Below are 26,567 nucleotides of genomic sequence, written 5' to 3'. Positions count from 1 at the left end.
ATTCCAATAGTACGTGGGCATTTCTTTTCAGATTTGGAACTTGTTTGGATAACAAAGATAAATTTTTAATTAAATTTGGAATACGTATGAATAATTTTTTTTCAATTGAATTCGAATTCGGTTATTCTTAAATGGGTGAGTATCATAGCTGATATAATTTCTAATTATAAAAAAATAAAAAATATAATAAATATATAGTAAATGAGTGGCATTATAAATCATTAATGCTTTTATTATATTTAGTTATTATTTTATTTCAATTATCATTTTATTTGATAAACATTTAATATCGTAATTCAAAATTCCATATATTTTTCTATTGAAATTTTATATAATATAGCTTTATAACATATTTCCAAATAGAATTTCATAAGAAAACTTAGCTACTTTATTTATATATATATATATATATATATGTTATACATAAGGTACTAGTATTTAATAATTTATGGACTACATCCATTCTAAGAGTCGATCTCCATCTTTTCAGAAAAGAAAGAAGAAGAAGAGGAGTTGGCCTCCATAATTGTTGTTAATGCACGTGCGATCATCCTGTTTTAAATTTCAATTTAAAGCATATATTAGTACATCTGACCAAAAATATCTATAATACTACAGCTGGAGAAGTGATCTGAATCTCTATGCACATATAATAATTAATATTAAATATAAGGTTGATCTCTCTAATCTAAAAACTAATTTAGATTTCCAATAGATACATTTTCCTCATGTAAGGAAAACTTAAATTTTAATAAAAAAATAAAAAGATATTAATATCAATTAAAAATATAAATTAAAATTTGAGTACCAACCGCATATTACCCTTCACAAGATTCCCTTATACAACTCAACAATAAGCTCGAGAATATCACGTGGAGTACATTTTAATTTGGTTTCGATATTGGTAAGTATTTATGATTATGCATTTTCTTTTAGTATAAACCTATGATTATAGATCTAAATAATTTCTTAATGCGGATATATATTAATTTTACCAGATGTGTCTTAATTTAATAGGAAGGCAAAACTTCATTAATGCTCAAACCTCACTAATATTAAAATTTGCGTTCCATTATGAAAATAAAAGCATCAATCTAAAAGGATCCTGACGATGGAATTGCAAACACGACCAAACTTTATATATATATATATATATATATATATATGATGCCAATGATTTTAGGTTAATGGTCCTGAACTTAGTTTTAGGATTATGAGATTCATTTAATTAAAAAGTATAAAAACAATCTTTGAATTCCTTAATTGCAAATGGGAACCTTTTCTTCTAAAGAAAAATTAGATCCATGCATGTCAGGTTTCTGTTTATTGGCTGTAAGAACATTGTAAATAGAGATTTTTATTGTGAAAATGGTCACACAGAGACACACACGTACCCGCTGTGATGTGTCCTTCTTATGTCCTGTCTCTCTTTTCTACTGTTTGAAACTGGGTCTGCGTGCTTAGTTACAATCCCTAAACTACTGGACATAAAAAGAAATGCTTGCAAATCTATTTTCACAACAGAAAATGTTCTTAAATTTATCGATCCCACCTTTATTTTTTTTTTTCTATGGACATCGGAATCTTATTAATGGGGGGTAAATTTGCCCCACCAAAACATAATTTACCTAAAGGAATTATTCAAGGAACAACAAAAGACATCAGAAAGAGGAAAAGGGAAAAGTATTCTTAAGATTTGTAGGACGACCAAAAACAATGTTCCATACACACAGAATTGCAAGTTCTAAAAATTTAATACGTAAATGGATATTAAAAGAAAGAAAAGAAAAGGTTACTATGTGCCTGTGGTCTATTGAAGGGGTTCCCTAGTAGGAAATGGGAAACGAATAAAATCCAGAAGCATAATGTATAAAGAGATGCCTATTGCCTCGCAATTCATGGATTATAATAACTTTATATTAATATATATATATATATATATTTATCAAATGGACGGTGGGATTGAGCCTAGAATTGATACTCATAATCCATGGGCCAGATTCAAAGGAGGAGCTCTAAATTTTGATTTAAATGGATTAGAGCGGTCGCAAATTATTATTAAGGTTTATCAATTTTAGTCTCAATCAAACCCTAATTAATAAAAGTTAAATAGATGCGCTTTTCAGCTATAACTTAAATTAAGGTGGTAAATGGACATCGGATCAAGTAAATTTTTGGCCATAAGTATGTACTCTTGATCTTATTTGGTCTATCTTAGGACAAAAAAACTGTTATGTTCCTTACAAAGTTAGTCCATAACTTTGTAATTTTTAGTAATTCTTTTTACCAATCAAAAGGGCAGAATAATTCCTATTTGATAAGATCAATACAAATTTATTTTTGCTACAAAATGTTTGTAAAGACTAATTAAAATGTCTGTAATCCTTTTATGGGATATTTTGATTGTTTTATACTTATAAATCTATTAATTCGTTACATAACATCACTTTAGAAAGATGACTCATTAAATAATATGAAGATCGAGCCAATAAAATAGAACACTTCGTTTTTATTTTTATAACATTGAAAAAGATAACTGTAAATAAAAATAGTCATTTTTTATTACAACAAAAAATTACAAGGGCGAGGAACCTATAAATAAATGGGATACAATTACTTTTAGAAAAAAACTGAACCGCATAATGAAATATCAATCGCTAGAATTCAATTATCCCATAAAAGGATTACGTCCACTGGAAATTCCATTTCCCTCTCTCTCTCTCTCTCTCTCTACTAAAATTTAAAAGAAACATAAAATAAAAAATAAAAAATAAAAACAGCTATCTAGGCAGCATTCAAAGCTTTTTATTGTATCACTGCAGACAAACAAATGAATACATATTTCACATCACTGAAAATTCAAATGATTAGAACATAAAACTCAATATCAGAGCAATTACAGATATAAACACGCCAGCCAACACCTTAGAAGAAGAACTTGGAGCTGCAGGAGGAGAAGTGGGGCTCAATCTCCCAGGAGTATTCTGGGTCCCGGGGCCACTTGCCCTTGGCGGATCCGACGTGGGGCAATCAGCAGCAGGGACATTATTTGTTGGCGAAGGTGTAGTTGGAGTGGTAGGTGTTGTTGGCGTGACGGAAGGAGCTGGAGAGGAGCCTGGTGGTGTGCCAGCTGAAGATGAGACGGTGATTGCTAGTTTTTGACCTAACTGACAGTGCTGTGAGAACGTGCAAATGTAGTAGTGATCGCCAGTTGAGTCGAGGGTGATGTTAACAGGTCCAGTGGTGATTAAATCTCCTATAGGGTTTGCATTATTGCATGCATCATACGATGCTTCTGATACTCGAAGTACATCGTGTGCAGTGGTGGCGAAGTTGAATGCTGATAAAAGAAAAAAGGAGCAGAAAAAAAAAAGATATTAATTAATGTAATTCTTGTTCCATTGAACATTTTTAGAATTATGGAAAAACTATTAAAGTCAAAGTTGAAAAAATAAAAAAGATGACAAATTTAACTAATTTTTTCTTCTTTACAATTATAAAAGTGACTTGTGGATAATTTCGACTCAGAGCAGCAAAAAGCCACACTAATACTGGAGAGTTTAAGACTTTGCTTTTTTTTTTTTTTCCTTTCTAATCATATATGTGACTTTGATTTATGGCTCTTCTGTCCTTATTTACATACATTCTTTCAAAAATTAAGTTTAATCTCAATTCCATACACTTCAGTAGCAATTGTAGTTAATTAAAATTTAAAACTTCAATTTTGGAAATCAGGATTTGAAAATTAGCAGAAGAAACCTGAAATTCTAACTTTCACATTATTATGAATATGTAAGTATGTGCATAATATGTGACTATAAAAGACTGTAGAAAAGAATGTTGATGATGGTGAACATACAATATATTTATAGCAAGAAGAGGCAAAATCAAGACTTACATAGGATATCCCCAACAGCAAAACTCTTGCCAGTAGCCCAATTAGTGTAGGCGGCAGGGCCATTACTTGGAACAGTCCAACCTATGCCATCTCCCACAACATGCACCGTCTGCGCTGCGGCACATTGCAACAAAACCACCAAAACAAACCCAATAGTTACACCAATAAACTTTGCCATTTCTTCTTAAAAAGAATTTCTCTGAACTCTCTGTGTAATATTGTAACTCTTAAGTAATTGTTCTGGTATGTTGTAATTGAGCAGTTAGATATGCCATATTCACAATGGATGTGGGCTATATATAGGGAAAGAGAAGTGTTGTAGAGTTTGATGGTTAGATTAGAGACGGGGTTAACGGGAAAAGGAGAAAGGAGAAGGCAAACCGCGTAGACCGTAAGGAAAGAAAGAGCGCCGGTCTTTGTTCTAGGCAAGAATTTTCCAGTTGAAAAGTACTCTGATGCTGCATGATGACTTAATCTACGTTATTTTCGGAGCGTACACTCTTAGCAATTGGCTTCAACTCGACTTGAGATTTTTTCACGTAATTCTTTTTTCTTTTTAAACCAAACGTGCAATTGGGTTAATTCTTAAGCATTTTGATAATGAAAAATGATTGGTGCAATGAGCCCTTACATTAAGTTTAGAGACTTATTTGACGTTGAATTGTAAGCTAATATATTGAGATTTAAATGGACAATGATAGACTCGTTACATGAATGGTAATATAATAAGTAGTCAAATAATTATTAATTTGTTGGCTATGCCATTACTCTATTTATTTTTGTTTCAATTTTATAAATATCTAATTCGTCATCATAATACTATTTATGTAATTACTCAATTAATTGTTAGTTTAAAATAGTACAAAATCTAAATTTATAGCTTTCTGTATATATTAAGTTGTCGTTTGAAATTAACTCCGTTATTTAAATTATAAAGAAAAAGCAAAACCGAACTATTTTTTTTTTTATTTCAAATGCTAATATAAATGAAATTTTCTAAAAAGAAAATGAAAAATATTAAGCAGTTTTTAGTCACGGAACTTTCTACTGCATTGGAAGTTCCTGTCTCCAAAATCAATAAATTTGACTAATAGTATTGGCGATCAAAAGGTGGGAATAAAAAGAAACGAAAAACGAACATTTCCTGTTCATGGAGCTTTTATTTGTTATATTGTTTTTCTAACTTGTTAGACTTTATAATGCAGACAAATAAGACTTCTTACACACTATTAATTACAGATGGCCATAAATGATAGTGAATTGTCGTAGGAGGTGCATTTCTTTTGCTTCTTTGACGCTTTCTCGGGTCAGGAAATGAGGCATTTTCAGACCAAGGTGGCCTCAACCAAACCTATGAATTTCTCCTTCTAAGAATTCAGTCTTGTTTTAACTGTTCATTAATGCCTCGAATTTGATAGTAATAAGGCAAATTATTTACCCGGAAAACCTGAGTTTCAAGCAAGTTGTCACCCACTACTCGAGAAGAATAAAGTGTCTTGGTTGAGAGAAATAATTTGAAACATGTAAAAGAAAATAGTAATGAATGATATTGCTGAAGATTTTCGAAACTATGAAAAAACTATGATATTATAAACAGTTCCCTTTTGCCTTTTTTTTTTTTCAATTCCATGTACAAGACTATATGATATAATGCTGAAGATATATTTGAAACAACTATCAGTGATTTCCCGGTATCATTTGATTCAGAGAGAGTCTTATATATATATATATATATATATATATATATATAAAGCTCCAGGACAAGGCTTACATTTTTTCTGCGACCAGTGAATTGATGCTGAAAGCCTTTTCTGAATTTAATTAGCTTCATGCCCTGACACAAGAAGATCCATCACAGGACTCTGGAAACCTCTTAATTTGCTGGAAAACCAAAAACCAATCAACAATGTTCGATGAGGCGGAACAATTTCGTGGCCTTTTCTACCTTCTTGGAGATCCTGGCAGTTCCCTTTCTTCTCCAGCTCGTTTGTTTTGTGACAATCTCAGCCTTACATATTGCACAGAATCCTGAGTTCCACGAAACACATCGAGATTGACTGGCTATCTTTTGGTAACATAGAAATTGCAGTCTGTCTATTCTCTTTCCTCTAAAAGAATATGTAGAATGTGACCTTGAATTTTATGAATCAAATTAAAATAAGCACCTTTCTCCCTCAATTCTTTTTCCTATTAGTCAACCTGTGAAATACTGAACAAAAAAATGTATACAGATCTATTTCACAATATAATGATTGTAAATTTATCATTGCACAAACTAATATATGTCATAAGTAACTTATTTGTGAGAGGCCTTAACCGAATTCCCTGCCGCTAATTTTGAGTTAAAATCTCACAACTTGCATCCGGTCTAATATTTTAACAAGACCAGTAAATTATCAGCAAATTACTCTGTTTCATTTCATTACAACAATCCAGAGACTATTGTGAAATATACAAAGAAATTCACGAAAAAGAAGAAAAGAATGCACATGCTAATTTCATAGTTCATAATGTGATTAATCATGCATTGGAGATGTGGCCAAATGAATATGATTTTATTTTGGTAGTCACATCCAAATAAAATGATAATCCTGCGAACAATCATTATGAAAGAATTCCATTTTACTTGCATAAATCAACAAGTTTGCAGTTTTACTGTTCCAGAATAGACCAATATCAATATGGAAGAGTATCTTAAACTCATTCCCTCTAATGTCTCCTTGTTGTCTGCATACTCATCCATCACTACTTCTTGGGTGCTGTTTAAGACCGCATATGATCACATCACACCGAGGCAACTTTAAAATTATGTTGTTTCGAACTTAAAATATTATTGTTCTTATAAACCTTCTTATACCCACTTCATCATTGATGAGTCGTGGAATGGATAGGGTCGTAATGAGCTTTATGATGCTGCACAAGCTTATTTATCAACAAAGATTGTACCAAAGAATCATAAGCTCAGAGTTGGAAAGTTAGAGGAGAAGAAAAATGTGTCTCTTTCCATTACAGCAGGAGGAAAGGTTGAAGATACTTTCCGAGGCATACCCGTTATCTGGCTGTATGTTCACAAAGAGAAAAGCAAAAACAGTGATGATTCTCCGCGTCAGGCCAATAACAGGTGTTCTTTTCGGATTATTTTTGACAGTAAGTATATGGAAACGATGATTATCTGAACCATATTCTGAACATTTACAAGGCCCTGATGTAAAGGGAAAAGGTTTCAAAGCTCTGTAGGCAAATTAGTACTTACGATAGAGGGTCATGGGACGATGTCGAATTTCATCATCCATCTACCTTTAAAACGCTTGCTTTGGATCCTGAGCTGAAGAGAGCAATTTTAGATGATCTTGACAGATTCATGGCAAGAAAGGAGTTCTACAAGCGAGTTGGTAAGGCTTGGAAGCGTGGATATCTATTGTATGGGAACTGGGAAATCAAGCTTAATTGCAGCTATGGCCAGTTACCTGAACTTTGATGTTTATGTGTTGGAGCTTGGCAGTGTTTGGTCTGATTCTGAGCTAAGGAAATTGTTGCTAAATACAACTAATAGATCAATTCTCGTAATTGAAAACATAGATTGTAATTTCGAAGTTCGTGATCGATCCAAAATTACAGATCAAGAGAAAAAAAGATTCTGACAAGTACACCAAGGTTAGTAACCTCCCAGTTCAAGAAATTAATTATACGACCCTGTAACTAGATTTTCTTGTATTCCCTATGCATTTATCACAAATTCTGATAATTCACATAGTACCTTTCCTACTCGTAATTTTCTTCCAAGTCTATCTTGTTTTACCAAAAGACTAATTGTATTTATTTACTATGACACTCTGTATTGTGTTAAACAGGAAGTGGACCGCATACATAACAGCTTTTTTAGTACTTATTATAATATGGTTTATGTTTCTGCCATATTAACTGCAGTCGTTCACTCTCTCAACTCTGCTGAATTGCATTGATGGATTATGGTCGAGCTGCGGAGAGGCACGAATCATTGTGTTTACAACAAATCACAAAGAACTATTAGACCCTGCATTGCTTCGTCCTGGTAGGATGGATATGCACATCGACATGTCCTACTGCACAAGTCAGGGTTTTAGAGTGTTGGCCTTCAACTATCTAGGCATACATGACCACGAGCTCTTTAAAGAAATCGATGGCTTGATGGAGAATAACAAGGTGACCCCTGCTTCTTTAGCTGAGGTGCTAATGAAAAGTGGTGATGCTGATGTTGCTCTTGGAGAAGTGCTCAATTTTCCTTAACCGAAAGAAGATGGAAGAGGTGCAAATTGAAAGACACAGGACTATGTGATAATAATTGACAATAGTATAGAATTAAAATAGCTGTAGTTAAAAGGCACTAAGTTCACTTGTCTTTTAAACTTTGTATTTCAGTTTCATTAAGTGAAACATGTTTTGGATCTTTCTTTTGGTCATGCTGCTTCAGGTTCTATAAGATGTACCCTCATTTGTAGATTCAACAAGAATTATTGCTTGCAAATTGCAATTGCTGCTGTACCAGTCTATATATAGAATTGATGGAAAAAAAAAAAATGAACCCATATAGAAATATCAATCATCAAAATTTTACTATGTTAAAATGCCTCATAAAAAAGAATACATCCATTGAAAATTCCCTCTCCCTCTCCATACAATTTCTTCTTTTCAATTTCATATGCAAGACTACGGTACATTGCTGAAGATATTTGAAAAACCATCAGCAAGTTCCAGTTATCAATTGATCCAAGAGCAAACATTTTGTACAATAATAACAAATGAATTCATTACACATTGATATGTACGAAATTACAGCATGTTCTCAAGTATATTACGGAAAGGATAAGTAGAAAAGATATATCCTATGAGTTCAATTTTTTTATAATTTTAAATATAATGTTTTATTTTGAATAAAAAAAATATGTGGTTATGAATTGTGATAAGAATAAATATTCTACTGTTAAAAAACTTTGATTCTCAAATATTCGTTCATTTTCACTTCAATTTCTAATAACATGAGTTTAGAGCTTAATAATGCATAATTTTGTTATTTGGCGGCCAGATGATCTCATTACTTTATTGACTTCTTTAGTTCAATTTGAACAATGAAATACAAAGTTAGGAATTATTAAACTCTAAAACCACATTAAATCGAAACTTTTTAACACAAACTATATTTTTATTATAATTTATTACCACATACATTTATTTTCTCTAAAATAAAAATATATGCTTAAAATTATAAAAATATGTAAAGTTATAACATTAAATTTAAAACTTTACATATTATTTTATTTATTAAGTGATATTGAATTAAATAATTAATATTTACGTGCGATCGACGTGAGTAAAACAAACTAGGATAATTAACTTTCTGAACATGATTTTTTACGTGATTACATATAAAGCAACATATGATTCAACTGAATCTTGTTTTCAAAAGTCAGTATATAAAAAAAATTAAGAATAATAAAAGGCATAGTCACAGAGCTTTATATACACCATTGGAAGTTCCTGTGTCAAAAGTCCACAAATTAGACTAACAGTTAGAGCAGGCAAATAAAAACAGAAAAAAATTGGAAAAAGAAAATGAAATATGAGTGTTTCCTGGTCTTGGGGTTCTTTTGTTCTTTTAATTGTAATTAATTATAGGAAGCTTTGAAAGAGACTCCATGATAAAATGGGGAACTTTGGTAGCTTATGCAAGGTTCAGACGAAGATGGCTTCAAGCAACCCCAGAATAAAAGCCTGAGTTTCAAGCAAGTTCTGAGCTAATAAAGCATGCATTGTCCCCAAATGATATTAGAAACAGCTCCTTTTGATTTTATGTTTTCAATTTTCATATACAAGACTATGATGGTGCATTGCTGAAGATATTTGAAAAAAAAAAATTAGCCATTTCCCATTAACAATTGATTCGAAAGCAGCAAGTGTTCTGTACAATTAATAACAAATGAATTCATTACAAATTGATATATATTACAAGCTACAATAGCCAAATTCAAAGTGTTCCCTTGAGCTGCTAAGGTGTTACCCTTTTGACCAATCATGAAGCTGAAATTAATAGCAGAATTGCTGTGCAGGTTGCAAGAACTAATGAATATGATGATGCAAGCCAACTGTAAGCTCCAATACCCTGTAAGCAAGAAAATATTAAGCATTCAGAAAATTTGAAATTTCTTCACACGCAATGCCTTCATAGCATGTTTTCAGTTTAGCATATGCAGGCTGGATTTTTGAAGTTCTGATTATTTATTCTGTTTGATGAGAAGGTTAAAATGACATCTTTTATTGACCTCCTAATTTCACAGAAGCTATCCCAATAAAATTAACTACAGAACAGAACTGTGTTGAAAGAAATTACAAGTACACCACCAAGCATCTCTCTTTCACCCTCTAACAGGAAATCTCATGTTCAGCAGAAAAACATATTATAAGATTCATGCTAATAACATTTACTTCTTCTGTATTGAAGTGAAGCTCCCTTGCAAATAAATAATGACTTGCAAAACAGTATTTATGCAGCAAATAAAGAAACTAAAATTTAGGAGGTTACCGAGAATTTGCATACCTTGAAACGAAGAAGAGATGAGACTCCAGATGATTCTTTAAGTCCAGTGAAGCCAATATCATATGCTATGCTCCCATCAGGTTTGAACAATCCAAAGTTTCTCTCTGAAGTTGGCCCGGGTTTCAAATTCTCATTGAACAAGGCGAAAATGTAAGCTCTCACAGGAGTCTTAGGCTTATAGGGGGTTCCCTTCTTTTTAGTTAGCTTTTTCCTCAAATTATGATTGTATGTCTTGGCATTCTGCAAATTGGCACCTGCTTCATTTGCATCTCCATGAGAAGCCCAACCAGTTTCTGAAACTATGACTTCCATCTTGGGAAAGCCAGCCTTTTCGAGTGCAGCATAAGCTGCATCAACCATAGCGTCAAACATGTTATCATAATGTAGATTAGTCTTTTCATCTAGAATTCCAGGATTTGATTTGAAAATAGCATAGTTCATGTCAATATGCTCAGGATCACTCTTGTAGGCTAGAAAAGGATATGCATTTATGTAAAAAGGAGAATCAATCTGTGAGAAGAATTGCAATAGTGGCTTCATGTATATAAGAACGTCTTCCTTGAAGACACATGCAGACGGTGGATAGGAACTGGCAAAAACAGCTTCTGAATGTGGGCTAGAGACCTCAATAGTTTTTTCCAAACCCAACCTTCCAAGGGAAGAATAAACATTCTTCGCTGAAGGCAGCAAAACTTCCCACAGCTCATGATCATCACCACCCAAGATCTCATTTCCCACAGCAATTCCAACAATTTTAGTTCCAGGAAGGAATGGCTCCACATTTTCTTTGATCCAATTCATGGTACGGTCCTCCCCTATACTCATTTCTTTCAGATACTCATTGCCAAGTCCAACTATTATTTCAATGCCAGAACCTTTGAAAGCCTTGAGGACTTCATGATCTGCGTCATAGATTCTAACGTTTTTAATCTTTGCAGCTTTCAGAAGGGTCACCACACTACTTGGTGCTGGTAAATTATCTGCTATTCTGCCATAGTTTACCCCATATGTTCCTGTGAATGCATGCGCTGTCAAAACTGCAACAAAAAAGACAATTAAAGCTCTTTTAGGCCAAACCATGATAAGCTGATAAAACGTTAGTCATAGTTTCAGAATGAACTGCTATTTTTGCTTTTACGGAAGAGCCATTTGGTTCCCATTCTGCAAGGTTTATACTAATATCCACAAAATGAGGATAAAAAGAAAAGAAGTGATCTAGTGGATAAAGGCCGACAATAATTGAGTCATGTCTTATAAAATTAAAGGCTACATCCAAGATTTATTCACATAACGGAGAGCAAAAGGCAACAGTTATGGTGCATTTTGAACAAAATCCAACAATCTAATGTTGAATTCTATCTTGAATTCTTATACTTAATGTCATGACATAAAAATGGCTCATTCAACTCAATACAATTCATAACAATGATATATGTAATTAACTCGATAAAAATCTTGAAAAGGAAAATGAAAACAGAAAGAGAAAGATTAAGAATCCATACTGTTAGAAAAGATGACAGAGAAAATGAGAAGAAGCCAAAGAAAGAAAGTAGAGAAACCCATTAGTCTGATGGAGGATAAACTATCAAGGAAAGAGCATTCCATTTGTAAAAAAGGAGAGGGTATGTTCCAGTCTTTTGTAACCTATGAAAAGTGCAAGCAAAAAGATGAACCCTTTGGATGATAATCCAATTCTTGCTCTTGAGGTATGCCATAAAACCTCTCAAGAAAATGATCAAAAGATTCTTAGCCTTAATTGTTAAAATCTTGGAAAGGAGAAGATTCTTGACCTTTACTTAGGGATGAAAGAAAAAAGAAGTCTACGAGGGCTTGGTATAGATTCTTAACTTTACTCTCAAAGTAAACCTTTCCATTTCTCCATTTTATTATTTCAGGATTCTATTGTCCGTGCAACTTAATGGTTCTTTCTCTTTCTAAAAAAAAATAGAACTTTTTTTTTCACATACATATATACTTTTCTTTGGCGATGATTAGAGGAGTTCTCGAATTATTTTGTATTCTAGAAACCACATAAATTGGTAATCAGTAATCACCTGCTCGAAAGCTTTGATATGGAAACTTTCGGGCGGTGTTTTGTGTGGATGGTCCAGTGTCGGATAAAGTTATTCTTTTTTTGCATTACTCATAATTAAGCTAGTTGGATATAATATTAACATGTTCAGATTATTAATGGACTCATGATTTTTATACCTAGTGTCGGATCTAGAATTTACAATATATACAAATAAATAAGAAAAGAAGCAATTTCTCACATAGAAATCTCAATGTATATAAGTAAATTGATCAACTTATAATGGTAGCCTCCGAACCCTCCATGAATCTTGCATAAGCGAGGTGTAAACTTTTTGGTGTTGCAGTTCCTTCCTAACATACGGATATGAACAAGATTTCTTGTTTCTTTAGTTCAATGAAATTGAAATCGTGTTAATTCCAATAGAATTTTCTTATAAGTATCCAGGCACCAGTTTGCAACTTCAGTCCATAACATCTTCCCAGAAAAATCAACACAGCCGCTAAACATATGGGTAAATGGGGAACCATACAGTTTACATTCCATAGTAAGAAAATAAACAAGCAGCATGAGCACAAATTATTTAGTTTAGTTACTAACCATACAAGTTGAGAGAATTTCAAAAGTCTACAATCATAAGTTCCTGCACAATGTAACAAAAGCTGCGGCAACTGTGACCTACTCTGAGGACTGAAAGGATACATAATTTTACCTACATACATTAAATCTAGTATCAACATACAATGGAATCTAGCAACAACAGCATTAATGTTAAGTCATTCAAGGAGTCCAAAAAGTCATCAGAAGTTCAGAACTAAACGAGGCAGAGCTAAAATAAGACGACTACTACAGATCACGGACAATAGTGCAATACATTCAACAGCTCACAGGAGGAGTTGGGTTTGGCGGGGCATCAGCTCGATCTGTTTGGTTAACCTTGCCATTTTCTGTGACTTCCCCATCCATTGTTTTGGATATTCCATCTACAGGGGTGTTATCTTTCTCCTGTAAATCTGGTTTCTCTTTGATCTCTTCTTCAGATACAGGGACTGCTCCATTGGCATTCTCTTTTGCTGCTCCTCCATTTGCTTCCTTGGGCACAGATTCTGGGATATCCATCTTGTCACCTTGATCATTCTCCTTCCCCACCTCAGTTTGCAGCACATTTTCTGCAATGCCTTCACCAGAGCCAGCTTCTTCTGCAGATTTTTTCTTCAGTGCTTCCTCTGGATTTTCCTGCTCTTGAACTTCCATTGCCTGCTGGAGATTTTCAGGACCTGCCTTGTCTTCACCAGCATCCTCCTGGACCCCTGTGTCCTTGTTAACTTGTTTTTGAGCAGTTTCTTCTATATCAGCATTCTCTGTCTGGCCAGCTTCTTCTTTTTTATCCCCTTTCTCAATCAGACCTTCTTTGGCAACATCATTCTCCTTTCCTGCTTCTTCATTTTCCTTCCCAGCGCCGTCTGCATCTTGCATTTGAATTTCCTTCTCATATTCACCTTTTTCATGGGCAGATTCTGTTTCCTTGTTATCCTTCTTAGATCCTGATGATGATTTCCGGCCTCGCTTCTTTGCGGGCTCCTTTTCTGGTGTTGGAGTTGCCTTGACCTTCTCACTGATTCTTGCGGATCTTCTTGGCGTCTCACCAGTACCCCAATCAAATTCTGCTATTGGAGGATTACCAGGATGTGATTTTAGATACTGCTCCAATTGTTTTCTGCTATTAATCTCTTCCCCAGTTGGAGATATGAACATGATTTCACTCTTCCTCGGTGTACCAGCTCTCTTTGGGAAGTACTGTAAAACAAAAAAGAAGATATCTGTCATGAATCAAGAACAACGCACATAAACCATGATGAATATCCATGTCTAAACAAGCATGAATCAGGAGACAGTATCCCAATCAGATAATCTAGCATTTGTGTCATAAACATCATGAGATTGTAATAATTAGCTCCAACTCCTTCCATATTTCATGAATCTGGCACTATGAAATTAACTCACTATCATCTTGTCTTTGCTATCTTGTTGAGTTGTGACCATCTGTGTACACAATACTCAATCTGTAGGACAATCACTTAAGATTTCTCTCTACAGGTCCTGGCTGCTCTTGCAGTTAACAAAGCAATCTACTCTAATTTTGACCAGTGTGCCCCCAGCCTAAAGGTCTTCACTTACAAGTTGCACAGGTAATAACTCCCTCATAGCACCGTCCATAATTAAACAACAATACAGAAATACGATGAGTGAGCATATGAAATTTATTAATGATTACCAACAGATCCTCCAGATAAATTTTAATTAAAGTTCCACATGTATACACCATCTTAGTCCAACTCCCATGAAATGTCAAAATAGTCTCCAATCTTCTAATGCAGTGTTCCTTTCTACCTCAGTAAACTACCATATTTTTTTTCCTCACCCAATAGCATATCAGATTACTACAACCTTATGCAGGGGCCCTTTTGACAAATTAGTCAGAAAAATATTTGGATGAAGCTAGTGTCATTTCTGGTGGAAACACAAAATGAGAATACCGACGATGATCATATAAGCCATACAACCAGAATTGGATTTGCCTACTCCTCCAGCTATACTTAAACTAGCTCTGATCTGCACATTTGTTGCCCCCAAACTTTTTCTTTCACCCAAGTTGCTGATTTCAGTGTAGTCATCCACAGCAGCAGATAGAGAAAGGGGAAATTGGGAGCAACTTCCTTCTCACTTGAGGCGTGTGCTAGAGATATGTACACGAATAAATTACTCAATAACCAAGAACCTTGAGCTAAAGTACCAGTTGTAATGATGCAGAATGGTTTCACTGCCTCATTATTAGCATGTTGTATGTTAGAATGCTGTAGGTTGAAATACAGCCCTTTTAAGATGGCAACAATATCAAATGGAAGAGCTGCTCTTGCTCCTAACAAAAATTCCTGATCACAGTATAATGAATTATGCATAAATCCTCATCATAAGATACCCTATTCAACAACTTGTAAAATAATAATAAGAGATGATACATATCATCAGAGTTTAACGATCATAGACTGCAGTCCTTAGTAGTTAGAAAAATGGGGCAATCAAACCTTCCAAGGAGAAAGAATAGATAGATAAAATAACAGGGGAAGCTTGCAGTCATGATTGCACTGAAGCAGAATACATATATCCTCCCCGGAAGAACAATCAAGATCTGAGCACAAACCAAGAGGCACCAACTATGGACTTGGCTATTTCTTCACTTAATCTCACAAGGCTATCTATCACTTTCTGAAAACCTCCCTATCATAGACGAAATACTTATTTTTGAGATATGAAGCCGAGAACAACCTATCCAATTTGGCATTTTAAGACTACATATTGAAACAAGTCATATTACCAAGTTTGCCTTCTCTATATGCCTCCCAGATTTAAAGTACTGCTACGATGCCATAACTTCCAACTTTCCAGTAAAGTAATTAGTTACAACTGACATGAGTTAATTCCACATAGATAGGTAAAACAATCCTCCATTTGGATCAAAAAAGCACCAAGGAGATGATATGGAAATAGTAATGCAAACAAAAACTCATCCATTGTCAAAAACAAGGTAAAGCTCTCCATTTTCTAACAGTTCGAAGGCAGAAGAGAAACAAAAAAGAGAAGAGGCTTTGGAAAAAGATTACAAAATGATGAGGAGATACAAGAGTTTCACACTTCCAGTATCAGAATTTGCAAGACAAAGTACACAAAATTATATCCCTGAAAACAGGGGAAATATCTCCTTCCTGAAACTCTATCTTAGGACTTGGGAACAGTGGCAATGACCTACCTTGTGCTATTAGTTTGAATGGCAGAAGCTGAGTTTATCATCTTGTTTCAAGTTTTCTAGTTTTCCACAATCATAAAAGTTGTTTCTTCACTTCAATCCATGCGGAAAATATCATAAAAAAGCATTAAGCATCATAAATTAAGAGTGCAAGAAGCAGATTTTGGAGGAATTTAAAAAATAAGGAATTTAAAACAATTTACTAGTTCAACTATGAGAAAGCAGGCTATTGTAATGGTGCCACAACAGACAAAAGTCTCCTTTTGATTCCAGAAAAATAGAAGATATACAAAAAGGAAACCTTAAATTTATGGTAGAGAATTATTGTATTGTAAAGTGTAATTACCTTACCAATTCATAATTAACCCAAAATATTTAGCAAAACCAAAAACTTACCAAAGAGGGCAAAAAAATAAAATTGGGATATTATAACCCTAACTACCACCACCACCACCACCCCACCACTAACAAGGTGACAAAACATGTCAAGAAAACCTAAACACAAAATTCCTGCCCAAGCTACCAAATTCTACATGAACCCTAATCAGAATAATTTCTACATACCAAATAATAATACTGGCCCAATTCCTACAACATAACAAACGAAACCCAGAAACAAAAACATCGGTTTTACACTAAAAACACCAAATTGATCACATAGTCGAACAAAAACGAGAAACTGTAAAGTAATTAAATATGAACATGAACATAATGAAGAAAAAAAACAGACAAAGTTGAAAACTTTACAAACCATTTTCTTCCAAGAAGAAGGAGCTGGTAGCTCAACAGAAACAACTTCCTCTTTAGCTTCCATTTTTGTTTCTCTGTTTCTCCTGCACAACAAAAACAAACCCAAACCCTTAAACAAGATAACTGTTTTTTCCTTTTTTTCTCTTCAAAGACTCTTCCTTTTCCTCTTTCTCTCTCTAGAGTATTTATGTGTGTGGCAAATAGAAAGGCACAAACCGTTGAGAGTCTCTGAGATATATTTGTTGTCGTTAGTTGATGACGTTTCTCTCTCTAAAAACTCTTTTATTTTTTATTATTATAATTATTTTTTTGTAATTTTATTTTCCCTCTAAAAAAAACTGTCACAATCCATTAGAGGCAGTAGTGATGATAATCTCACCTTTTATAGTACAAAAAATCTAATAAATCTTTATTTGGCAGTGAATTGGAAATTCATTTTTATCTGAAAAGAATAAATAAATAAATAAAATCAATCGGACTGATTAAAGCTGATTTGCTTCGCAATAATCAAATTAAATAGTAATAATTTAAGTTTACATTAAATGCTATGTTAACACGTGTCCAGCTTTTTGTGGATATTGCCAAAAAAGAAATCCTCCTGGCCGGAATTCCAAGTAACATGGAAAGCAAATTATAAATCTTAATCCTTTTTACTTTTAACTCTCAAAAGTAAAAATATTATAAATCTTATTTTCTTTGGCAAAATGTATTTTAATTATTTATTCGAGTTAATATTTTAATTTTTAATAAAACTTAATAAAAATTTAATTATTTAATATTTAAATATTTTTGATATAATTATATTTAAGATATTTATGTGTGTTAAAAGGTGTCTCTGGCTGTTCAGTGTTAAAAAGATAAATTTGAAATTCTTTTATTTAATGTTTTACTTCTTTAAATTTTTTATAAATTATTTTTCTCATATTTACTTTTGAAAAAATATAATTCACCTACATTTTTTAAAATAAATTTTAAAACTCAAAAGATAAAATAAAATATAAATTAAGGTTCGTAAAGGATTTTTCCAACTTTATTACTAAACACATTTTTACACAAAAATATTTAAATATTATTAAAAAATAAAATTTATATTTATATCTAAAAATTTAAAATATATAAATATTAAAAAAATTAAAATATTAAAATGACTAATTGATAATTCTACTCCAACAAATAATCATAATGATGCAAATCCTACTGCTGAAAGAATTCTATTCTGATAAAGAGTCCTACTCTAACTAGGAGTTCTATCCAGCAAGGAGTGATAATAATATTGGGAGTCTAAATTTCATCAAAAATTCAAGTGACATTGGGAATCCTAATCCATCTAGGATTCAAGATCCATTTCACATCCATGGAGATCCAATTACAAGGTCCAAGGCTAAGAAGATAAAAGAAACTTTTTTAATGCCAAAGGTATTTTGCATCAAACATCTTGTGCATATACACCTCAGTAAAACATTATTGTAGAAAGAAAATATCACCATGTACTCAATGTAGCAAGATCTTTAAGATTTCAAGCTAACCTCCCTGTCAAATTTTAGTCAGATTGCATATCCCATATATGCAGTGTATCTTATCAATAGACTTCCATCTCCTGTCATTGATAACAACACACCTTTTTAAGAACTTTACAACACCTTTCCCTCTTTCGCACACCTAAAAGCATTTGTTTGTGCTATGTCTCCACCATTAGTATCCAGGGGTCCAAATTTGATCCTAAAGCACATAAATGTGTGTTTCTAGGCTATCCTTTTCGAACCAAAGGTTATAAAGTCTATGACTTGCACAATAGTCAAATTCTTATTTTCAGAAATGTCATTTTCTATGAAATAATCTTTCCTTATGCATCAAAAACATCCTTACAACACCCTTTCTTTGTTCTTCCATCTTCTTCTTTTTACATTCTTACTGATCTTTCTGACCCATTTTCCTCACTTATTGATATATCTCATAATGAGCCTGCTGGAACTTCAAATTCTAATGTTGAAAATTCTAACAATTTGGATTCTGTTTTGACACATTTAATGATTCATCACATCTCTTACATACCAACAACGAGTTTTCAAATACACCTCCCTCACACACATCTGCCATTGCACCAAATCCAACAGTTGTTCTCACAGCTCCAAAAAGATCACAAAGACAAAGTACCATCCCTTCTTACCTTCACTACTATCATCATACACTCCCTCACATTAAACCTCAAACCAATTCAATCATGAAAACCATACAACATCCTTTATCATCAATTCTTTCATATGATAGCTTGTCTCCAAATCATCAAGCTTTTTCCATTACTATTACAACTATAATAGAACCTAAAACTTATCAAAAAGTCACTAAGTTTCCATGTTAGATAGAGGCCATGAATGCAAAACTCTAAGCCTTACATGATACCACACTTGGGAACTTACTTCCTTACCACTTTCCAAATAAACCATTGGTTGCAAGTGGGTTTTCAGGGTCAAATACAAAGTTGATGGTTCTGTGGAGAGGTGTTAGGCCAGATTAGTAGCCAAGGGCTACATACAGCAGTCAGAAGTTGACTACCTTGACACCTTAACACTAGTAGCTAAGATTCCACCATTAGATTGTTTTTAACTTGTGCTGCTATTTATAGATGGCACCTTCATCAGTTGGACATTAATAATGCCTTCCTTCATAGGTATTTGCATGAAGAGGTCTATATGGATTTGCCTCATAGTATGTCTCATCAATTCTCTAGTCAGGTTTGCAGGCTTACCAAATCTCTTTATGGTCTAAAGCAAGCAAGCCGACAATGGAATGCCAAATTAACTACTGCTTTGCTTACCAAAAGATTTACTTAAGTTATTATTGGTACATCTTTATTCATTAAACACTGGTAATTCCTTTTTGGCAATCTTAATTTATGTTAATGATTGCATAATGGGCAGTGATAGCAGAGATTCTATCCAAGAGCTTAAGTCTTATTTGCATGTTACGTTCAAGATTAAAGACTTAAGATCCCTCAAGTTTTTCCTTGGCATGAGGTTACTAGAACAATAGCAGGCATCTTCTTTTATCAATAAACGTATGCCCTTGATATCCTTAGTGATACAGGCTTCTTGGGTAGTAAGCTAGCTACTACACCTATGGTTGCTACAACTAAGCTCACTCAACAAGATAACTCTTTACTTCCTGATGTTTCTGTGTATCGAAGGCTTAGTGGTAGGTTATTTTATTTGACAAACACGAGGCATGATCTCAGCTATTCTATTCAACAGCTATTATAGTCCTTACTGACTACAGCTAATAGAGTCTTGAGGTATATTAAAGCAGCACTAGGCCAATGGATTTTCTTCTCAGCTAAGTCATCTATGCAGCTTAAAGCTTTTCTAGATTTAGATTAGGCATCTTGCCCAGATACTAGGAGATCTGTCACTGGCTACTACGTCTTTTTTTATCCCTCTTTGGTTTCATGGAAATCAAAGAAGTAACCAACTGTCAGCAGATCCTCCTTAGAAGCTTAATACAAGGCTCTTGTAACAATCACCTATGGAGTTTAATGGCTTTTTTTAATCTTTTGTAAGACCTTCACATTTCTCATACTTCTCTTGATACTTCTCCTGCAAACATTTATTGTGACAATCTTTTTGCCATTCAAATTGCAAAAAACCCAATGTTCCATGAGAGAACAAAGCATATTGAATTGGATTGTCATCTAATCAGACAGAAATTGCAGGCAAGTATTGTGAAGCTGTTGCCTCTTACTTCTTCCAATCAACTTGCTGACTTTCTTACTAAACCCCTTGCCAAGCCAGCTTTTCTGCATTCCTTATCCAAGCTGGGCATTCAAAACATATGTGCTCCAGCTTAAGGGGAGCTTTCACAAATATTATGCAAGCATGTATTTGCTGCTACCATTGCCTTTTTACTTAAGATGTTTCTCATCAAATGGATGGTTGATCAAGTGGCCAAGATTCATCATAAAGATTTCAAGCTACCAAGCTACTGCTTTTAGCTCTCTTGCAACTGCTGAAGAATTTGTTAGCAATCAATTTTTAGTCAAAGTTAGTTACTAGCTTTCCCGCCAAATGCAACAACTTTCTCTTTCTTTAGTTTTCTGTTATGAGCTAGATATAAGTGTGTAAATGATGGATTAGCTTGTATCTTTTGTAAGTTTATTTCTTAAGTTATTGATTAATGAGCATTATTCGATTTCTTGAAAAGATTCAATCGAAAGATGATGGACATGGTGGAAAAAGGAAGAAATGACTGAAGGAAGGATATAAGTTAACATTTGTTTTATACTATTTATCCTGCAATATATATTTGTATTTTAAAATAAAGTCCAATAGCTCTTTTCTTATTTGTTAGCATCCAATATCTCTTTTCTTATTTGTTAGCATGCATGCCATTTCGATATTTGTATTCTTTTTAATTTTTTATATTAATTTTTAAAAAGGCGCTGTTATCTAGAAATTTATCACAACATAGTAAATAAATTTATTTAAAAATAAAGATAGTAAGAAACATGAGCACTTATATACTAATAGAAATAACTACAAATACTAATTACATATGAATATATAAAATAAGTGAAATATATATAAAAATATAAAATAAGTATTAAAAGATAATTTTATAGATCAAGTTCAGATGCTAGTTATATATCATATGTATACTAAATATAAGCTAAATACATACCAAAACATATGAAATTGATACTAAAAATACGAAATAGATAAAAAGAAAAAGATAATTTGAGATATTAGTTTAAATACTAATTATATAGTAAATGTATATTTGGTAATATATAAAATATATACTAAAATATATAAAATAGATACTACAAAATAATTTTAGATAGTAATTATTTGTACCAAATTAATATTATCGAATAGATACTAAATATATAGCAAACATACACTGCTCAAAACATATACCGATTTGTTAATAACATATATCATTTTGTAAACAACTATAGCCAACATATTTTTACTATATTTTTAAAATAATTATTCAACTTAAAAATAAGGAGAATAAAATTTAATATTAAAAATGAGATTTTTTTTTAAAAGTGAAAAAAAAAACTCTTTTCCTATCATAAATTTCTTAGTTATATTTCTCAGTTAACTTATTTTTTTAACAAAATTGATTTGATGTGTACTAACCTATATAATAAGTTCAGACATCTCGTTTGTCTTGAATAATACTTCACTTAAAACACTTAAATTGCACGATTTGATGGATAAACTTGTGAATTAAGAAATATATGATTTGGATCTTAATCGAAACTAACCCCATATTTAAAACTCTCTCTAATTACTTTTGTAATCAATTGATGATTATATTTATTTCTTGTCACAGGCGTTAAGTGTGAACTTCTTTTATAAATCTTGTAATTATTTTGGTTATACACATATTTTCTTTTGTCTAATTTTCCTAATAACTTCACATACCGCATTATTATCCAACAGATGTATTTGATTGTTATATAATTTTTAATTATGTTAAGATCTTATATACTATATATATATATATATATATATATATATAATAGACAACAATATTTTAAAAATAATTAAGATACATAATCTAATTGAACATTTACAAAAGAATTATTCTAAGAGTAAATTTCGTGTGTAGGGTATTAAATAATGAGACAATTAAAATATAAATATTGAGATCATAAAAATAAATAAGACAAATAAATTAATATTGGTCCAAATTGAACATGATATGCCAATACAATGTTAAATTAAATTTGGAAAAACCAATAACTTCTTCTTTTGGACCATAAGCTGATAGTTTTTCATTTTGTGTTTTCATTTTTCACCAAATTTCTGAATATAATAGCTTGTCTTTTGGAGTTAATGATTTTTTTTGTTAATATTCTCTTAAATTATTGTATATAAAATAATTATATATAAATATATAATGTGAACATTCTTTTTTTTTTTTTCTGAGAGAAGATAATGTGAATATTTTTACTTGTATATTAGCTGAGTATAATTTTTTGCATATTTTAAGTTATTGTATTACTAAAACTATATATAAGATAAAAATATTATTTTGTAGAATTATAATATTATTTAATTAGAAAACTAATTTGTTAGTTAATATAATATTAAAAATATAATTAGAATAGTATTTTTAGGTTGAAATTATTGTTTAATTAGGTATAATTTATTAACTAATATATTAATTAAAATTATTATCAAATTACACATGAATGAGGTAATTAAATAAACTACCACTTGATTACTTGATTTGATATTATTATCATAGAGATATAAATTTTATAATAATAATCAAAATATAGAGATATAAAGTCTATTTTAGATCACAGCATAATAATCAAAATTATAGCCAAAACTAATTTCTTAAAAAGAGAAAGAAAAAAAAGTTAAAGCTAACACATGAAATAATTAATAAAAATAATATTATAATAACTCAATCAAAATAAATATTTTTTTGAAAAGATGGTATCAATAATAAATTAAAAGTTCAAAAGTCACGATGGGAAATAAAAACACTGAATGGATAACGTTGCAACGCTCTACAATTGACGTTTGGGAGACACGCCCACATGGCTCATGTAATTGAATGGGTAATTAAGAATATGCCGCTTAGATGCGTTCATGGGGATGTGAAAAACACGCGCTTCGTGATGAGGATATGGTTTAATAGGAAGTATTGGGGGAAAGAGAGCGGACCACTTTGGTATGGTTGTGGATATTACGTTTTGTTTGGTATTGCAAGTTACGGTTTTTGGGATAACGTTTTTAAAATTCGTTAACACGGTTTGGTTTCACAATAAAAAAAAAAAAAGAAGTGGAATGAAATGTGAAATTGGCGTCCGAAACGGGATCGGGAACGTGAGAGGAGAAAAAAGTGGGACCGTGGAAAAGCACAAACGCACATAAAAATCGCGGTCATAGGATAAGTATGATGGTACCACCGTCACTCAATCTCGTGCCACGTTCTTTTTCTCTAGTCTTTTCAAGAATCCTCCTCCCCTATTCTCTCTTTCCCTCCATTTTCATTTCCACCCCACCCCCTCCTTATTTACTTTACCAAGTCATAAACTTAAAATAACTTCTTTTTCTATATAGTATAATTTAATAAAATTACTAAAAATTAATTCTAATAAATAAAAATATTAATTAAATCACTCTCGTCGGATTAATTAATTCCTTATAAATTAATAAAATATATAATTCCTATTCTAGTATTAACCCACTAGTGTACCGTGAGGAGGTCCCTTTTTTCTTTATTCTTTATGTGGTTTGCTCGTGCTTAAATTTCATACAACGGTGTTGACCCTAAACAAACTGGACTGCTTTGAAACTATTCTCCAAACAAACAAATAAAATGGTGGGTTGGGGCCTTTTAAGGCAAAACGCCCAAAAAACTGTAAACTAGAAAAGGCTTGGGCAGTAACGCCCATGTCCAGCCCAACTCCAATAATTTTCTGCAATATCCAAAGAGAACATTATCACTACATAATTAATTACTCTGTCTGCACATTGAACAATAAATTACATTTCAGGGTGCACTTGATTTTATTTCCCCTTTCATTTCTTGATGTTATTAATTAACTACCGTAAACATTATTATGCTTTTAAATTTGTTAGCTTGTGCATACAACATTATTATTACCTAACCTTCTTTAAAAAAATTTATATGTGATTGACTTTGAAATAAACTTGCGAATCCTTTTTTCCAAATATCAAATAATAGTTTGATAAAATTAGGCGCACAGTGTTAAGATTTCATCTAAAAAGAGGGCCATAGGCCACTAGTTCATCAAGGAAAATTCCACCACAAATAACTTTCAATTTTAGACATGTCAATTTTTTTTTTTTTTTTTTTTTACTCAACTTTGTGTAGAATTGATGAAAATGTATTATTATTATGGATGAATCTGAAAAATTAGGTGCATGGAAATCGAGTGGAAAGTAGTGGTTGCTTGACCATATAAAGTTGGTCCAGCTGAGCAAATAGAATATAAGAGAATTGTTGGGAAGGAGCAAGTGAAAGAAAAAGACCCGCCCCAATTAAAAAAAAAAAAGAAAAGCGCTTATTGCTTTCATAGCCCCTGAACTTTTTTTAATTTGTCGGTTGGTCACTTGACATTCTTTTTTATCTTAATAGCCACCTAAACTAAGTTTTCTCTACCACTTAAATCCCTTTTTGCCCACATGTATGACACTTGTGAACTCGCGCAACGCAAATTGGTGGAGGAAAAGTTAGAGCTGACGTGTCAACAATATAGAGGGAAAACAACTATATTCTAAAAACTCTTCACTGTACATCCAAAATCAGCTTGTGAAGAAAGAATTAATTCTAACTTTACATCCTTATAATTCATCTAAACTTGCTTCTTAAAATCTCTACAATTTTCAACTAGAATCATAAATGGAATAGTGGAAGATCAATTTTTGCCGAAATCACAAGTGAATTACTAAGTGGGTGAGATGGAAATTTTGTCCCCTTATTTTGTGAGAATACAAAAAAGATAAGCAATCGAGACCTTGAGGTAATAAAGGGTAATGGAATTGAATGGTGAAAGTTGTCAGTATATACAGTTTCAGTAGGTCCTTTAAGAAGAGAAGTGGATTCCTACAGCGAGAGAAGCAGCATCTTCGAGGGATTTAATTCTAGCTATAATTGGGATTACAGGAGGAAAAACTAAAAAAGTAGCAGAAATAAAAAGATGAGGAAAAGGAAAAGGAAGAAAGAAAGTAGAAGAAGAAGACTTAAAAGGTAGAGAAGAATAGGGGCAATTACAATGGCCAATAGCATCCACACTACCCAATTCCGGCACTTGAGTTTTATGAGTTTGTCATTTGAAATTGGATTTTAAATTTTACACACATATGAATCACCAACGAAACATTTATGTCTTTGGACGAGAGATGCTTAGGCAACAACCATTATTAAAAGAAGAAGCATTTGTATTTGTATAGATAAAAAAAAAAAAAAAGGAAATTAAAAGAAAGAAATAAGCATAGGAAAAGGCAACAGGAAAAAGTGTGTGTGGTGATAGATAGTACTGTGCATTTTTTACAAATCTTTATCTTTTTATTAGTAAGTGATGAAACTATTCCTTTTATAAATGAGTTGTCTTAACACGTGTTCTACATGTTACTAAAAAAGGGCTTTAGATGGTAAAACAAAAGTACTCAGTTGGGGTGGCTATTGAGACAAAGAAAAAGGTCAGATGGCCAAGTGAATAATTCAAATAAATTCATGGGTGCATGAAAACAAGAAAAATTGTTAGAATGTGAACTGATTATTAGGTCAGCCTCTCCCTCGCGTGTTGAATTAAAATTCCACAAAAATACCAATTCAATCAAAATTTACATCAACACCGCAATGATTAAACTAATATATTATTCTCACTCTTAATACTAGATTTTACATTTCCTTCTTCTTCCTTTCTCTTTATGTGCTTTTTGATTATAAACTTCTAGAAACATGGTATAGTTGCAGTTTGATTTATTAAACTTGTACGTTTAGAAATTAATAGTGTCAGGCC

General features: G+C 32.3%; 3 protein-coding genes and 1 pseudogene across 4 annotated transcripts; 1 reads left to right on the top strand and 3 right to left on the bottom strand.

Annotated features, from left to right (window-relative positions):
- Window positions 1–2,537: 2,537 nt before the first annotated feature.
- Window positions 2,538–4,182, bottom strand: LOC8282337 (cucumber peeling cupredoxin). Its single transcript, XM_002517590.4, has 2 exons — window positions 3,899–4,182; window positions 2,538–3,340 (listed from the first exon to the last, which is right to left on the bottom strand). The coding sequence occupies exons 1-2, from the start codon at window positions 4,074–4,076 to the stop codon at window positions 2,868–2,870; spliced, it is 651 nt and encodes a 216-aa protein (XP_002517636.1). The 5' UTR covers window positions 4,077–4,182; the 3' UTR covers window positions 2,538–2,867.
- Window positions 4,183–6,579: 2,397 nt separating this feature from the next.
- On the top strand, window positions 6,580–8,320 carry LOC8282336 (annotated as a pseudogene).
- A 1,461-nt stretch (window positions 8,321–9,781) lies between these two features.
- LOC8282335 (glucan endo-1,3-beta-glucosidase 14) lies at window positions 9,782–12,371 on the bottom strand. Its single transcript, XM_015718269.3, has 3 exons — window positions 11,972–12,371; window positions 10,470–11,506; window positions 9,782–10,034 (listed from the first exon to the last, which is right to left on the bottom strand). Exons 1-3 carry the CDS (start codon window positions 12,072–12,074, stop codon window positions 9,945–9,947), a joined length of 1,230 nt encoding a protein of 409 aa, XP_015573755.3. The 5' UTR covers window positions 12,075–12,371; the 3' UTR covers window positions 9,782–9,944.
- Window positions 12,372–13,070: 699 nt separating this feature from the next.
- On the bottom strand, window positions 13,071–17,375 carry LOC8282334 (methyl-CpG-binding domain-containing protein 11). Of its 2 annotated transcripts, XM_015718336.3 has the most exons (3): window positions 17,273–17,375; window positions 17,058–17,139; window positions 13,071–14,298 (listed from the first exon to the last, which is right to left on the bottom strand). In XM_015718336.3, exons 2-3 carry the CDS (start codon window positions 17,118–17,120, stop codon window positions 13,378–13,380), a joined length of 984 nt encoding a protein of 327 aa, XP_015573822.1. In that variant the 5' UTR covers window positions 17,121–17,139; window positions 17,273–17,375; the 3' UTR covers window positions 13,071–13,377. The 2 variants fall into 2 exon arrangements, with proteins under 2 accessions (XP_015573822.1, XP_015573821.1); XM_015718335.3 differs by lacking the exon at window positions 17,273–17,375 and having other exon boundaries at window positions 17,058–17,266.
- Window positions 17,376–26,567: the final 9,192 nt, after the last annotated feature.

The sequence above is a fragment of the Ricinus communis genome, chromosome 8, assembly GCF_019578655.1.
Source record: "Ricinus communis isolate WT05 ecotype wild-type chromosome 8, ASM1957865v1, whole genome shotgun sequence".
Classification (NCBI taxonomy): domain Eukaryota; kingdom Viridiplantae; phylum Streptophyta; class Magnoliopsida; order Malpighiales; family Euphorbiaceae; genus Ricinus; species Ricinus communis.
This window is presented reverse-complemented; position numbering and strand designations above follow the sequence as displayed.

What these genes read in the sequence shown, in the direction of transcription:
- LOC8282334 (XM_015718336.3), bottom strand. Translation starts at nt 17,120, where the DNA reads ATGGAAGCTAAAGAGGAAGTTGTTTCTGTTGAGCTACCAGCTCCTTCT. An exon ending in CTTCTTCTTGGAAGAAAATG is followed by an intron (nt 14,299 to 17,057) that starts GTTTGTAAAGTT and finishes TTTGTTTTACAG; the next exon opens with TACTTCCCAAAGAGAGCTGG.
- LOC8282337 (XM_002517590.4), bottom strand. Translation starts at nt 4,076, where the DNA reads ATGGCAAAGTTTATTGGTGTAACTATTGGGTTTGTTTTGGTGGTTTTG. An exon ending in TGCTGTTGGGGATATCCTAT is followed by an intron (nt 3,341 to 3,898) that starts GTAAGTCTTGAT and finishes TTCTTTTATCAG; the next exon opens with CATTCAACTTCGCCACCACT.
- LOC8282335 (XM_015718269.3), bottom strand. Translation starts at nt 12,074, where the DNA reads ATGGAATGCTCTTTCCTTGATAGTTTATCCTCCATCAGACTAATGGGT. An exon ending in CTCTGTCATCTTTTCTAACA is followed by an intron (nt 11,507 to 11,971) that starts GTATGGATTCTT and finishes TTTTTGTTGCAG; the next exon opens with TTTTGACAGCGCATGCATTC. An exon ending in CATCTCTTCTTCGTTTCAAG is followed by an intron (nt 10,035 to 10,469) that starts GTATGCAAATTC and finishes TCTTGCTTACAG; the next exon opens with GGTATTGGAGCTTACAGTTG.